This window comes from Neovison vison, chromosome 2, assembly GCF_020171115.1.
Source record: "Neovison vison isolate M4711 chromosome 2, ASM_NN_V1, whole genome shotgun sequence".
Classification (NCBI taxonomy): domain Eukaryota; kingdom Metazoa; phylum Chordata; class Mammalia; order Carnivora; family Mustelidae; genus Neogale; species Neogale vison.
The window spans coordinates 47,845,213-47,860,998 of record NC_058092.1 but is presented as its reverse complement, the minus strand read 5'-3'; the positions used below and the strand labels follow the sequence as shown (position 1 = coordinate 47,860,998).

The following is a 15,786-nucleotide window of genomic DNA, read 5'->3' as shown; positions in this document are numbered from 1 at the left end:
ATAAACATGTGTTTTATGTTTTAGCATCTCTCTGCTGAGGAATTGGCAAGAAAAAAAGAGGAAAAATGTAAACCTGTTAAATCCTCAAAAGTACCAAGACCAACAAAAAGGTATAGTGTTATATAAGTAAAATTTTTTTAACTTACCACAATGATTAGGAAATGCATGGGGGAAAATATCTGATATAACAACATTATATTCATATTAAGTCAAAAAATACTAAAACTTTTGACATTTTTTATTTCCCTGATTATCAGTTTAGAAGATCTTAAGCAAAAGTTTTAAATTTGTTTGGGTTTAGTGACTATAGGATCCAACATATGTTGTAAAGGGGACTTAATTATGATAGGTAGTCATTCATCTTCTTAGACATTATAAACAGATAACCTCATGGAATGATTTTCTTTGCTTGGTGCTGATTATTAGCAAGGTTTCTTGTTTTGAATAATCTGGTATTTGTAACTTGTAACAGTTAAGGTCACCAAGTAAGTTAAATGTCTTGATTTTCTAGACCCTTACTTTCTGCAGATGCCCCACTGAATAGACTATAGTTTTGTCAGTGTCCCTTTTAAAACAAGATATCTAGGAATGGCACTAAGTCATTTTCAGTGGAAAGAGCCCCTGATGATTAACCAGGGGTATGTCCCTAGGTAAGTTACATAAAGCCTTAAGCCTTCAGTCCTCACTTACAAAGTAGTGATTATAATAGCTAACACTGTTAGTTAGCTATGTTTTAAGCACTCTATGTATATCAATTCATTTAATCCGCATAACTACTCAGTGCAGTAGTTAATATCATTCCCATTTTATAGGTGAGGAACCTGAGGCACAAAGAGCTTGAGAAACTTGCCTATGCTTGTTAGTGGTAAGGCTGTGATTTAAATCCAGTCAGTTGAGTTTCAGAATCCATACTGCTAACCATTACATTACACATCACTTCTCTAAAATAAAAATTAAAACTTACAGTTGTTGTGAGAGTGAGTTAAATGAGATAAACTAAGTAAAAAAGATAGGCATCCATAAGCTAGGACTCCACATCCAGTATCCAGACATTTGATTTTCTGAATTTAAATGTGAGGCATATTTATTGTCATTTCCAGGCCCTTGTTCCAGTTTGTCAGGATCTTTCTGAATTCAGATCCACTTTTCTCGTTTAGCCTTCATAGCTATGAATTAAAAACATTTCAGTAAGCTTATCTCTTCTGTCATTGACTATTGATTAAAATGTTTAACTAAGATAAATATAAGCCTTAGACATCATTCATTGTTCAGTCAGCTACACATTGCTATGGTTAACCTGTGTTTTTTCATCTTACGCAAAAGAAAAAGCATAACAGATATCTTGCTTATGTTCAGATAAAATATATTTGAATCTCTGAGTCTGCTAGTTACTAGCATATCAGTCCTTTCAAAAATGAAATTTAGGGGCACCTGGGTGACTCAGTGGGTAAAGCCTCTGCCTTCGGCTCAGGTCATGATCTCAGGGTCCTGGGATTGAGCCCCACATCGGGGCACTCTGCTCAGTAGGGAGCCTGCTTTCCTCTTTCTCTCTCTGCCTGCCTCTCTGCCTACTTGTGATCTCTGTCTGTCAAATGAATAAATAAAATCTTTTTTAAAAAAATGAAATTTAGATTTACTTATCATGACATATTTTCCTGGATCCATTATTATTATTCTTAGTAGTCACCTCTGCACTTGCTAAAGGCTCAAAATCAGCTGTTTAATAATCTTTTCCAGAATTTCCCAATATATACATCTAATTTCTCTGCTTCTAAAGTCTGCTTTTGGGACACCTGGGTGACTCAGTCAGTTAAATGGCTGCCTTCATCTCAAGTCATGATCCCAGGGTCCTGGGATCAAGCCCCACATCTGGCTCCCTTCTCAGTAGAGAACCTGCTTCTCCCTCTCCCTCTGCCTGCCACTCTGCCTTCTTGTGCTCTCTCTCTGTCAAATAAATAAAATCTTTAAAAAATAAATTCTCCGGGCGCCTGGGTGGCTCGGTGGGTTGAAGCCTCTGCCTTCGGCTCAGGTCATAATCTCAGGGTCCTGGGATCGAGCCCCGCATCCGGCTCTCTGCTCAGCAGGGAGCCTGCTTTCCCTCTGTCTCTGCCTGCTGCTCTGCCTACTTGTAATCTCTCTGTCAAATAAATAAATAAAATCTTTAATAAATAAATAAGTAAATAAATAAATATATTCTGCTTTTTTTTGTGTTTTGAAAATAAGCCCAGGGGCACCTAGTTAGCAGGTCGTGATTTCAGGGTCATGAGATCAAACCCCAGGTTGGAGCCCCAACGTTGGGCTTGGTGCAAGGCTTGGAGCCGGCTTGGGATTCTCCCCTCTACCCTCAGATATGCACACATTCTCTTGCTCTCTCTCTCAGAAAATAAATAAAATGAAAACAAGCCATTGCATTAATTGCCTCTTCATAGCACTCTAGTAAATTTTTCCATTCTGTACATTTCCTCCAACAAGATAGTGGGGTTTCACATCATGCTTCTTTAGTCCTCTGGGATGCATACACTGTCTTCCTATTCTTTTTATTCATGTTGATGAAGCACTTGTTTAATTTGAGGATCTTTCCCCTTCATTCAACAAGTATTTCTGAATGCTTGCTATGTCTCAGGCACTGTTCTAGGCACTTGGGATATGAAGTGTCTGTTTTTCTGGCACTAGCAGTCTGGTAGAATAGGAACTATATAGTCCTGCTCTTTTCCAGTCGAATAACATGAACATATTCCTTGTTTGGGTTTTTTTTTCTTTCTTTCTCTGGACATAGCCTAAAGAAACCTTATTAATTGATCTTAATGTCTTTCTCAAATCTCAGTTCTTTACTGATAAAAGCCTTTCTAACATTTCTCTCAGATTTACACATGCTTTTGTATTCTACCCATATGTGCCCCTCTTCTTGTCTTTTTTTTTAACTCTTTCATTTTAAAAAAGGTTTATCATAGGGCTTTTTATTTTTTTAATTTTTTTTATTTTTTTAAAGATTTTATTTATTTATTTGACAGAGAGAGATCACAAGTAGGCAGGCAGGCAGAGAGAGAGAGGGAAGCAGGCTCCCTGCTGAGCAGAGAGCCCGATGCGGGACTCGATCCCAGGACCCTGAGATCATGACCTGAGCCGAAGGCAGCGGCTTAACCCACTGAGCCACCCAGGCGCCCCATAGGGCTTTTTATATACATTAATTTCTTTAGCAGAACTGCTTGTTCTTTATTCATTCAGCAAAGATTTGTTGAGTCCCTACTCTGCTGATACTGTACTTACAAGTGTTTTTGAGAAACCTCCTTCTTGAACTTTCTTACCCATGTCTTGTCAGGGAGTTAGTTACATTTTCTTCAAACTTTTTGAAACCTGCTTTCACTGTAGGTCAGGGTTTGGGTACTTTACAATTTCTTTTGTTTGGGTATTAAAAGAAATTAAGGCGACAGAATACTTTCTCTTAAAGGTCTTGTCATTTCCCATCTTTTTTATTGAGTCTGAAAAAAAAAAAACCAGTTCTTCTTTCAAAAGGGTTGTATAGAATTAATTGTCCTTAAGAAATTCTCCTAGTTTAATGTTTTTCTGATAATTGGTGTTTAGATTATTGATGCACATTTTCTAATTTAAATGAATGTGATTCCTGGTCTATGTTATTGAGATTGTGATTTTTTTTTCTTTTGTAGCTCATTTGATCCCTTCCAACTGATACCTTGTAATTTTTTCAGTGAAGAAAAGCAGGTACTATTATGCATCAGTGAATAGTCATAAATAATGCCCCGTTAGACACGAAGTATTTATTTTTCTGTGTGTGCAAGATATATATGCATATGAAAGATTGGACAGGGCAAGGTGCATTAAGGGTCAAAAGAGTGATACAGATGGAAATGAAAGAGTATTTCTTCATGCTAGGATTTTGAATGATAATATTTTAAAAATCTCTGGTCTGTGCTGAGCCTTGGTTGAGAATGAGAACTTGGTGTGACATGTGAAGGAGGAAAGGGTGGACATTCCAGAGGAAGAACAAAATCTCTATTTTTATGCTCCCCCATTTTTTTTTTTTTTTATATTTCAGGAGCCATTTCAGGTGAAAGTGGCTTCAGAAGCACTTTTAATAATGGATTTGGTAAGGATAATCTATTGTGTTTACTTACTCTGATTTCTATTCTTGTGTATTTTTATTGCAGGCTTAAGAGAGAGTATGGAAGACGTGTATTTTGGATCTTAACTATCCTCTTTTACAAGGAATCTAAAAAATAAGTCTTTTCTTTTGGAGAAAAGCCAAACAATTGCATGTTTCCATATTTTAGAGAAAATAAATTAATGTGAGTTTTGCAGACTGTTTATCATCATTAACCCTATATTCATTTTCTGGTATCCTTTGTCTGCGGCCTTCTAGATAACTGCAACAAACCACAACTCCTACAGTTTGGAGGCTCTTTGTTGGCACTAATTCCAGAGACCTCCAATAGTTGTGTTTGTTTCGGGCGTTTTTCTGTAAGAGGACCCAGAGTGATTTTTTTACTTTGTGTCCTTATGATACCTTTTCTGAGTAAGGGAAACAAATGGTATCTTTATTTTGTAAATTTAAAAACAGCATCTTGGAGTGTTTGAATATTTGGTTCAAAGCTTCTCAGCTGGCAGTGAAGATAAATCTGAAATCCTAAATTTCTTTGCACTGAGCCTAGCATCTGATTCCTCTGCTATGCTACTGTATTTGAAAAGCATAGTTACCATACTTGTAAATGAGTCTCTTGTAATAAGTGAGTTTTACTCTGATTTTTTTGTCAGATGGACTTTTATGTTTGGGCTAAGCCTGTTTTGTATTTCTTTTTAGCATGCTCATGTTTCTATGGCAGAAGTGATTGGTCTGTTAGGAGGAAGATACTCAGAAGTTGATAAAATAGTTGAAGTAAGTTCTCTCTGTAAAAAAATTTATTTAATTATTTAGTACTGCTACCATACCAAATACTTTTAAAGATTTCAGTGGATATAATTAAAATAGAGACTTTTACCTGTGATGGAAATGAGACTATGCAAATGTAGGTTAGATATTCCCAGGAGTAAACTAACATTCTGTATATATTGACCACCTGTTTCCTTTTACCATCGAGAAGGGGCGCGCTGCCAGCCAGGCCTCCTCATTGCTTTCACCAATAAAAAGCTACAACTACTTTAAAAGGCCAGGAAACATGCACCAACCCTATAGTTTAAACTTGGTGTGCATGATTCTGTTGCAATTATTATCATAAATAATGGGAGTCATTGAAAGACTGTATTTGTCAGATATTGTATGGACTAACTTGGAAAACTAACAATTACTATTATTTTTTTTTTTTAAAGATTTTATTTATTTATTTGACAGAGAGAGAGATGACAAGCAGGCAGAGAGGCAGGCAGAGAGAGAGGAGGAAGCAGGCTCCCTGGGGAGCAGAGAGCCGGATGCGGGGCTCGATCCCAGGACTCTGAGATCATGACCTGAGCCAAAGGCAGCAGCTTAACCACTGAGCCACCCAGGCGCCCCAAGAAAACTAACAATTATTATTAGGCCTTGTTTGAGTAGAAAAATTGATTCTGAGTTCCTGCATACAATCATACTTTTGGTGTCATTTATTTGCAAGTTAAAGGCTGCCTGTGATACTGTTAATTACTTTCATTGGCTTAAAAAAGTTTCTGTATCTACATATGAAGAACTAAAACTTTAAGAGAATTAACAGGATTTCAGGATAACTGTATGAGGATTAATCTTTTATAGGTCTGTGCAGCAGAGCCCTGTAACAGTCTGAGTACAGGACTACAGTGTGAGATGGATCCTGTCTCGCAAACACAGGCCTCAGAAACCTTGGCTGTGAGAGGCTATAGTGTTATTGGATGGTATCATTCCCATCCCGCCTTTGATCCAAATCCTTCCTTACGAGATATTGACACTCAAGCCAAATACCAGGTGGGCCTCCAGGTCTTATGTGTATGTTGTGTGTAAATAATTGTACTTTCTGTCCTTCCTCATTGCTTTCTACTAAATAAATGTATTTTTAACATTTCTAGCAGAGTGTTGGCATTTCTAATATTATTTACATCTGGAGTTTTGAAATAACTGCATTTTTTCTGATCAGAAGAATAATATGTGTTTATTTAAACATCTGGGAAATCAGCTATTTTGTTTAGCCCAGACAAACCATCTAAGTAACAGTAATAAGTACTCTGAGAGCTTTTAAAAACTGATGGGAACAGGGCACCTGAGTGACTCAATTGGTTCAGCGTCTGGCTTTTCATTTTGGCTCAGGTCATGATCTCAAGGTCATGAGATTGAGCCCCACGTCAGGCTCCGCACTCAGCGTGAAGTGTGCTTGAGATTCTTTCCCTCTTGCTGCCCCTCCCCCTTTCCTGCTCATGCTCTCTCTCAAATAAAAATAATATCTTAAAAAAAAATTGATGGGAACAACTAGGATAGGGACTGGGTATATGAGTGAATTTTGCATCTCTGAAAAAAAAATGAAGTTTTGTTTTATTCTGATAGTTTATGTTAAATGGGTGAATGCTTTTGCTGTAGGCTGCTATTAATAAATTATTACCATATTGATAAAGATTATAGTTGAAGCGTAGTGAAAATAATTTGTAAACATGTTCATGATACAGATTTTGCAGGCCATGTGGTCTGTATAAGGGTCATTTCTGCTTGGGTTGAGCACATTTTGACCTGAAAAATTTCAAGTGTGGAATGATACATATTTCATTTAGTTGCTGTTTGGATGTGAGGTTTTTAACACACTTTTTGTTCCTTTTTCCTCCATTAGGTGTTTAAGATGTTGGTATGGGCAAATACTGATTTTTAAATTTATGCAGTCAAGACTAATTATATTTTTCTTTTCATTGTAGAGTTACTTCTCCAGAGGCGGTGCAAAATTCATTGGAATGATCGTTAGTCCTTATAATCAAAACAATCCTTTACCTTACTCCCAGATTACCTGCCTGGTTATAAGTGACGAAATTAGCTCAGATGGCTCTTACCGTAAGTTTTCAACTAAGACAACTTCACCCTGTTCCTACCTTGATTTCTTTGAATCTTATATACCAAAGAATTTACAACTATGTGAAACTATGTGACGGAAAACTTTGTACCCTCAAATAGGGAATCAGTGTTTGCACACCATGTAGTGTAGTTATCCCCTTACGTTTAGTGACTTCCTTCTAGATTCAAACCCATACTGTATTACCATGACCGCTGGGCAAAAGGATTACAATGTGGAGAAGAGCTTGGGCCAAGCAATTTCCATGTTAAGTACAGGCCTACCTCCAAGATACTGCAGGTTTGGCTCCAGACCACCACTAGAGTAAATATCACAGTAAAGTTAGATGAATTTTTCGTTTTTCTAGTGCATATAAAAGTTATGTTTACTTTGTACTGTGGTTTATTAAGTGTGAGGTAACATCATGTCTAAAAAATGACATACATACTTTACTGAAAAAGTACTTTTACTAAAAAACGCTAACCAGTATCTGATCTTTCAAGGGGTCAGTCAGGAATCACAAATCACCATAACAAATATAATAAAAATATTTTGATATTGCAAGAATTACCAAATGTGACACACAGACATGAAGTCAGCAAATGCTATTGGAAAAATGTTGCTGATAGACGTGCTTGACCATAGGTTTGCCACAGACCTTCAGTTCCTGAAAAACACAGTAACTATGAAATGAAGTGCAGTAAAACGAAGCATAACAGCCTGAGGTATGCCTGTACTAGAGATACTGCTGTAAGCAAAATACACAAAGTCTCTGTTCTCAGGAAATTTCTTATGAACGCAGACTGGCTTTCTCTGCAATGGCATTTGAAAGGGAAAAAGAGAAATGACCACACTGTCACCTGCTCTCCATGGCCTCTCAGTTTTAGGCTTAACAGTGCCAACTGGTTTCCTTCTCTTAGTTTCCATTCTGTCCCAAAAAAGAATGTGCTGGGCTTAGCCCATCACATGATTTGGTTCCTTTGGGAATTGTGTTCACTTGTGGTCCAGTCAGCTCTGGCTGGACAGGGAATTGGTGTGGCAGACTGGGTAAAGGAGGGGAATGGAAGAAGCGAGTGTGTACAGAAAGGAAAAGACTGGGAGAGACAGTGACATCTGTAGGATGCTTATTCTCTATTCTCTATCCTTACCACTGTTGCTCTGAGAGGTCACTGTCCTCTACATGCTGTCACTGCACATTGCACTTGGGTTCCCATTAGCTCATGAGCACCTTAAAGGTAGATGTGATATTACACTCGTTTTTCTATCCTCTGTCTCTAGCACAAGGCCTGGCATAAAGTAGGTACTGAGTGAATGTTTAACAAATTAATGTCATTGTTTTTCATGTTGTCACTTAGATGCCATCTCTTTGGCAAAGACCCTCATGTCATTGCGATTAGTTGCTCTGTTCTTTGTACACCTGCACAACTGTAATACTTACTTCCTGCCTCCATGGTGCTTTTGCCTTTTAATGTATCTATTTAGCATGTCTCTCTAAAATGTGAACCTCAGACAGCCCACACTCCCTTCATCTCTGTAACCCCACCAGCATGTAATCAATTGCCTTGCATCTAGGAAGTGGTTAGCTGGTTTTTAGCTCTGCTGGTTTTTAATTGAACAAATAGTACTGACACTAACTTCAGTCCAAATAGCACATGTATATAACATTCTTTAGCCCAATTTATAAAATTTTATAAAAATTTAATTTTATAAAAAGTTATAAAAGGAGTAATCACAATTAGCTCATTCTCAATTTACGTCATTTTTTTCGTCTCATGGCCTGCTGGATTTAGGGAGTGAGCCTGTATTCTGATGCTCTCAGAGTATACAGAGAATACAAATAACTACGAGCTACATAAGACTACAAATTAATTAGAATTCAGTGAAATTTAAAATTCAGTTCCTAGAAATTTGCTTCTGGCCCAAAGGAAGTAACAAAAGACCTATCTGAAATAGCCACAAAACTGGACAAATGTATAAGACAGTGATGTTTAGGTCATAACATCAGGCAGTGAGGGGTTATGATTGCTGAGAGATGGAAAACAAATGAGGGGAGCCCTGAATTCGCTTACCAACTTAACAGAATTTCCAGATATGACACAAGGAGGAGAACCCTACCGAGAGGCTGCAGACTGAGTTGAGGTGACAGAGGGGAGACAAATGCAGCTAAACTGTACCAGAGAGTGGAAACCTACATGGAGAGCCCCACTCTGGAGATTTGTAGAAGGTACAGATTGAGTATTGGAGAGAAATACAGACCAGTGCATGTGAGGAAGAAAGTACCCCAGGCAGGGGCAGGGAACACTTGAAAGGATGAGAGGGGGACAGTACTTGACGCTCTCACAAGCTGCCATTGCACAACAAACAGTATTCAACATTATCATTATCGCAGGAAAGTTCTTTTGGGCAGAGCTGTCTCTTAAATGCCTCTTAACACTGCTTAGTAGGTTTTAATCCTAGGTTCTTCACTTTGCTCTTCTTGGAAACATTCTGGTTCACAAATTAAAGTTTTCTAGAAGCCATAGGATACCTTGTGTTACTTTTAAGTTTACTTTTTACTTAGGTTCTCTCTTCCTTACCTGTCTTGTCTTGTCCTTTCTTTTTTCCTTTTAGGTATATACCCAAATTCTATCTTTAAAATGTCTCTAATGGATAAGCATTTTCTGTACTTGTAATAGGCAGGCAATATACTTAATGATTAGTGTTCTGATATTTTAATGACTTAAAAATATTCAGTACAAAAGGAAATTTGTACTGCTTTTGTGCCACTTTTTTAACTAAGAAAAGTATTCTTACTGCCAAACAGAGCTGTATGGTACACACGCACTTGCGTGTGTGTGTGTGTGTGTGTGTGTGTGTGTGTTTTCATGGTTTTCCACCAGTACAGACTGAAAACACATTATTTTTTATTCATATATTTGACTTTCATTAAGAATAGGAATTGCTTGCCTGCCCCAGCTCTGACATTTACTGGTTATTTTATTTTGGGCAGAACACTTAGCCTCTCTCATTCCCTTTCATCACATCTCTAAAATGAGAAAAAATTACTACCTTGCTGGGGCACCTGGGTGGCTTAGTCAGTTAAGCATCTGACTTCAGCTCAGGTCATGATCTCAGAGTCCTGGGATTGAGGCCTGTGTCATCATCACCACACTCAGCAGGAAGTCTGCTTCTGCCATCTTTAAAAAAATTACTACCTTGCTTACAGGGGAGTTGTAAAAACTGCTGGTAATATATGTCAGGTGCTTAGCAAATAATAGATCTTCAATAGGTAGTTGTGATTATACTGTTGTCTACGCTTATTAAGTAATCGAGCATATCAAGTAAATTATAGGCATCACCAGAAGGAGTTTGCTTAATAGCTTGTGTTCTGTGATGTGTCACTCTCCTAAGTTTTTGCAGGGAAAAAGTAAAATGGAGGAGAATTGAAATGTGGAAAAAAAAAAAATCCACCTGAAAATAATGGGGTAAAGGCCTTTTTAGAACATATTGACAAAGTACGCTTATATTGTAAGGAAGTACAGTCGTGATGTTTTTTCCTTTCATTTTTTTTCATGCCTTCTGATTTGCTGGCATTGTATTTACTCAAAAAGCCTTGTGTTGACAGAAACTTAGTTGAGAGGCAGTATATTGTAAAGTTAATAAGAGAAACTCGAGCCACACTGCCTGGGTTTAGATCCTGACTGCTTCTTTGTGATTATGTATATGCTAATGAACAGGTTATGTTCTTATTTGGGGAACAGTACTGGTAGCTGGTTCACTTAAGTGGCCTTACATATGTGAAGCACCTTAAGCCTGTCATGTAGTAAGCATTATGTAAGTTTTACCATTATTTTTATGGTATTGACTTCTGGTAATGAATCAGCTGAGCTTTTCTTTAATACACGGCAAATAAAGTTACTGGGGGATTTTGAAGGTTATGTGAGAAATTTCCAAGTAGGCTCATCCGTGATACTTTTCCTTTCTAGCTGTGTGCATGGTATCCACCCCTTGGGCTCCTCTCCTCCAGAGTTTAGCTTGACAGAGAAGTGCAGTTGCTGCTTCTCCAGAGTTAGCCCTATTCCCTGGCTCCTGTTAGATGAGCACTTATAGGGAGGTGAGTGAATGTGGACTCAGAAGCCAGGCAGACTTGCTGGGGCTTAAAATCCAGCCTCTTGCACTTCACCAGCCTAAACAGGTTGTTTCACTGGTCTCAGCCTCAGCTTCTTTGTCTGTTAAATAGGAGTAATGCTGCCTACCTTATAGCATTGCTGTAAGCTTAACCTGTGTGAAAATACAAATCACTGGGATGGAACATGTCTTGTTTAGCTTAGCTAAATGTCATTTTAAGCCCGTGGTTCTGGCACAGTTTTTAACAATGCCACCTTTCACTCAGAAGTTCTCCTGGCTTGGATATAAATTATGTGATCATCCTGCCTCTCAGTTCCTTACGTATAATTGTCATGCAAATGGTACTTTTACTTTTCTTTATTATTATTAATTGCTTGGCATTAATGTGCTTGATGGACCAGGTTCAGCCAGGCAGTAAATATTTAATGAATGCCCACTATGTTTAAAGTGCTGTTCAGCCGGTGTGCCAAGTTGCGAGGGTGAGGATTTTAGGTAATTAAAAGGAGATTGGGGATTTAAGAAATAGTTGATGACAGTCTGCTTCTTTATGCTTTTCTAGGGTTACCTTACAAATTTGAAGTACAGCAGATGCTGGAAGAACCTCAGTGGGGATTAGTGTTTGAAAAGACAAGATGGATAATAGAAAAATATCGGCTCTCCCATAGGTATGTACTGTGGTTTGAGATGTTGCACATCTGCAGTGTTTCTCATTAAATTAGATTTTAGAGAAAGCCCAAGTTAAATATAAAATTATGATATATGGCATCAGTGACAGTTTATTACAAAACTGATTAGTTTATGGTATTTGTTTCATCAGTCTGTCTTCATATTTCTTCCAACAGCAGTGTCCCTATGGATAAAATCTTTCGCCGGGATTCTGACCTGACTTGTTTGCAGAAAGTAAGCTGCCTTCGTTTTAATTGGTTCTATTGTTCATAGATTCTAAAGCTATTCATCTTGATGTGTTTTCCCATGATGCCAAATGCTTTGTGGATACATTTTTTCTGTGTTTTTTTTATGGCTTTTTCCTTTCAGAAATTAATTTCTAAGAGATAATTAGTAATGCGTTTTGTTGCACACACTTGCATATAGAAATAATACTATTTTAGAATAAATTTGTCTGTACTAGCCAATTAATTTCTTAGCAGATTAATGTACACAGTGGAGAACATTTTTCTCATTTCATTAAATTCAAAAGCACCACGTTTCCATTTAGGTTTAACAATTGATCATTTTCAGTAATAATAATATAAATCTAATAATTACATTTAGGTGGTCATTTTATTTAACTTTCTGGTAAGAAGTAAGAGTCCTTAATTCTTTCGTTTCACTTTTTGTTTCCTTCCATATGTATAGAATTAAAGATCAGTATGGCAACACCTTTTTCTTCTTGGTAGCAATTTAAGAAGAGAAAACTTAAACATACTAAGTTTCTTTTTAATATTTTTTACCCTCTTCTATTAAGTCCACTTTGTTCTGTTGGAAGATTAATATGCATATTTTTTTAGGAAACAGACTCTAGTACCTTAATTTTGAAATTGTAGAGTCCTTTGTATGCACACAGATTTTTATTCTACAGGATTATTTCGCTTGGTAAATGTAACTACTGAAAAAAAAAGGTCACAAATTTGTCCAAAGTAGAAGGCATCATACTTAAAATCTCAGGTTTGTCTCCTTTTATGAAATCATAAAGGAACTAGCCTAAGCATTTCTCCTACACTCCTACACTCTGGCTGTATGATTATTGATCATAAATTTATCACCATGCTTAAAGAGACTATTTCTCATTTGTGCATTAGAAAATGTAAGATTTGGAAAGAGATACAACAATGATAGTAATGCAAACCCTCTTACGCTTTTTTTGTGTTTTAAATATAAAATTTTCTTTTTAACTAGCTTTTGGAGTGTCTGAGGAAAACTCTGAGCAAAGTGACTAATTGCTTCATTGCTGAAGAATTCTTAACTCAAATAGAAAATTTATTCCTTTCCAATTATAAAAGCAAGCAAGAGAATGGAGGGACTGAAGAGAACTGTGCTGTGGGTCCAAAGGAATTGTTAATGTAATTATTTTTAAGGAAGACCTTCTGATTTCGACTCCTCCTTTGCAAGTAATAACCTTGAAAGTATTGTAACTCAGCTAATGGTGGCACAACTTAAATATTTTTTCTCTAGTCATCAAAATCCAAACTTTCCCACATAAATCCTGTGACACTTGTTTTCACACAGCAGTTATCAGAGTGCCGTGTGAAGCAGGGTGTGCCGCAGTCTGCAGTCCCACCATGGCGGGCAGGTGCTGCAGGGGACTCTGAAGTGCTGTCTGCTTACTGGTGTATTCAGGTTGATAAATGCAGTGTATCTCTAGTATTTATTTCTCCCCAAACTAGTCATTCCACTTTTGGTACCTCGTGTCTCTGTCTCATTAGGAGCACCTCCATTTTTGCCGGTCTTCTGGTGAGATTTTGTCTCTGGTTGCAAATGAAATGTGGATGGATGGTCACTGAGGTAATGAACATGGATGAGAACTAGGGGCGCAGTAAATCTAACAACACGCTGCAGGAGGCCAGGGGAGGCCTACGGCCAAAGTCTTAAACATAGAGAAGAGAGCAACGGAGAGAATCAGATTGCCGGTTTTTCAGTTATAGATCTTTGTTTCCATTTTACTTTATAGCAATAATACTAGAGGCTGTGCCATTGTCTCAGCTAGCTGAAACATTTAATATGGATTTCAGATACATAAAATAATTAACTTCAACTCTATGTCCACTTGGTATGTGTGATAAAACCTCATTTAATTGGAACACAGATAATCATAATTCTCAAACTAGATTTTTTTTCTACTACCTACTATCAGGAGAAAGGCAGATTTTAATAATGCTTAAATATTAAATCGGAGACTTAATTTTAAAAAGAAGAAAACCTTCTAGGACATACTACATATCTAGTCCAGTTTCATATATTTTCTAAATCTAGAACAGATGTCAGCAAAACTTTTTATGTAAAGGGACAGTTAGACAAAAACTTAGGCTTTTCAGGTCACATACTGTCTCTATCAGACATTCTTTTTTATTTTTTTTTTTTACAGTCCTTAAAAAATGTAAAGCCATTCTTATTACTTCATGAGCCTCACAGAGAATGGGTTGCTGGCCTTTATCTTCCAGTCCCCACTCTAGAGAATTATAAACATTTGTAATTTATTTTCAGGTATGTGAACCTGAGACACTGAAAGGCCTTATTTACATCATCTTCAAACAACAACAAAACTTAGAATTATGATTTACATTTAAATATATTTTCAAGTAAAATTAGCAGTCATGCTGCCTCATTTGCATAGATAGATTTGAGTTTATTTCTGTGAGCCATAGAGTGATTTATACCCAACCTCCAAGCACTCTTACTAGTAAACAGTTTACACCTTATCTGAATATGGTTCTGTATTTTTACCTTTTTTGGTTGTAATCATTAGCCATGGAAGAATATGGCAGTGTTTGAGGGAGCAGGGAACCAGTTCTAGATGGCTTGCCTATGTCTTGACTCAACCCTGTGACTTCATGGTGGTGGAGTTGGGGGCGTAGGGAATATAAGCTGACTTCTATCTAAATTCTTGCGCACCTGAGGGCTAAGTTATCTTCCTGACAATCTTCCAGGTGTAAAATGCATTTCTCTATATGTAGGTAGGATAAACAATGAAACATAACTTATAACACAGTTACCTTTACGACTGGGGGAGGTAAGAGCTGCAGACCAAACACGGGGAAACCTGAGTCTTCATCCTAATTCTATTACCAACTTCCCTCTGTGGCAGAGATGATGTCATATAATCTGTCTGGGCCCCAGGCTCTTCACCTATATAATCCATAGGTCTAAATTTTATGGCTTTGTTTTTCCTTCCAAATACAGAAAGTCTGCAGTTCTGTGAAAGGTAGTAATTGATTCCTTGGTACTCTTCCTTTTTGACACGTTTTTCTCATTGTATGTGTGGCACACATCCTAGAAGTTGGTATGAAATAGCTCTCTTGATTGACATTTCCCTGCAATTTTGATTAATTTCAGTGATGGAAAATAATGGAAATTGCTAAAAATTCTGTTTTCCAATCTGGGTCTCCTGCATGCCAGTAGTTAAGATATTTACTAACCTAAGCCATACCGTGAGGAACTCAAAGACAGTAATCCTCAGAGGTTACAGTTTGGAGAGCACAATTTTATAAGTAATACTAACTGAGTATTTTTTTTCTGATGCTAGAGTATGTTTACTCCAAATATTTTTTTAAAAAACAGAAACATAAAAATATAAACCCGATTATCTGGAAAACCACAGGTAATATTTTAGTATAAATTCTTCCCCCTTGGGACGCCTGGGTGGCTCAGTGGGTTAGGCCGCTGCCTTCGGCTCAGGTCATGATCCCAGGGTTCTGGGATCGAATCCCACATCGGGCTCCTTGCTCGGCGGGGAGCCTCCTTCTCCCTCTGCCTCTGCCTGCCTCTCTGTCTGCCTGTGCTCACTTGCTCTCTCTCCCTCTGTCTCTGACAGATAAATGAATAAAATCTTTAAAAAAAAAAAAATTCTTCCCCCTTTTTTCCCTTGGGCCGTGTCATTTTAAAGATTTTATTTACTTATTTGAGAGACAGCACATGAACGGGGGGTGGGGGTGTAGAGGGGGAAGCGGACTCCCCGCTGGGGAGTGCTGAGATCATG

The 15,786-nt window shown here is 37.5% G+C and overlaps 1 protein-coding gene across 1 annotated transcript in view; it reads left to right on the top strand.

Annotated features, from left to right (window-relative positions):
- Positions 1-15,502, top strand: part of MYSM1 (Myb like, SWIRM and MPN domains 1) — a 40,503-nt gene extending 25,001 nt beyond the window's left edge. Inside the window, exons 12-20 of the mRNA XM_044238338.1 lie at positions 25-110; positions 3,666-3,720; positions 4,055-4,105; positions 4,817-4,891; positions 5,735-5,923; positions 6,856-6,988; positions 11,653-11,758; positions 11,936-11,993; positions 12,990-15,502. Of these exons, the coding sequence (XP_044094273.1) occupies positions 25-110; positions 3,666-3,720; positions 4,055-4,105; positions 4,817-4,891; positions 5,735-5,923; positions 6,856-6,988; positions 11,653-11,758; positions 11,936-11,993; positions 12,990-13,157 (921 nt within the window). The 3' untranslated portion in view covers positions 13,158-15,502. The remainder of the gene's footprint in view (positions 1-24; positions 111-3,665; positions 3,721-4,054; positions 4,106-4,816; positions 4,892-5,734; positions 5,924-6,855; positions 6,989-11,652; positions 11,759-11,935; positions 11,994-12,989) is intronic.
- The last annotated feature ends 284 nt before the right edge of the window (positions 15,503-15,786 follow it).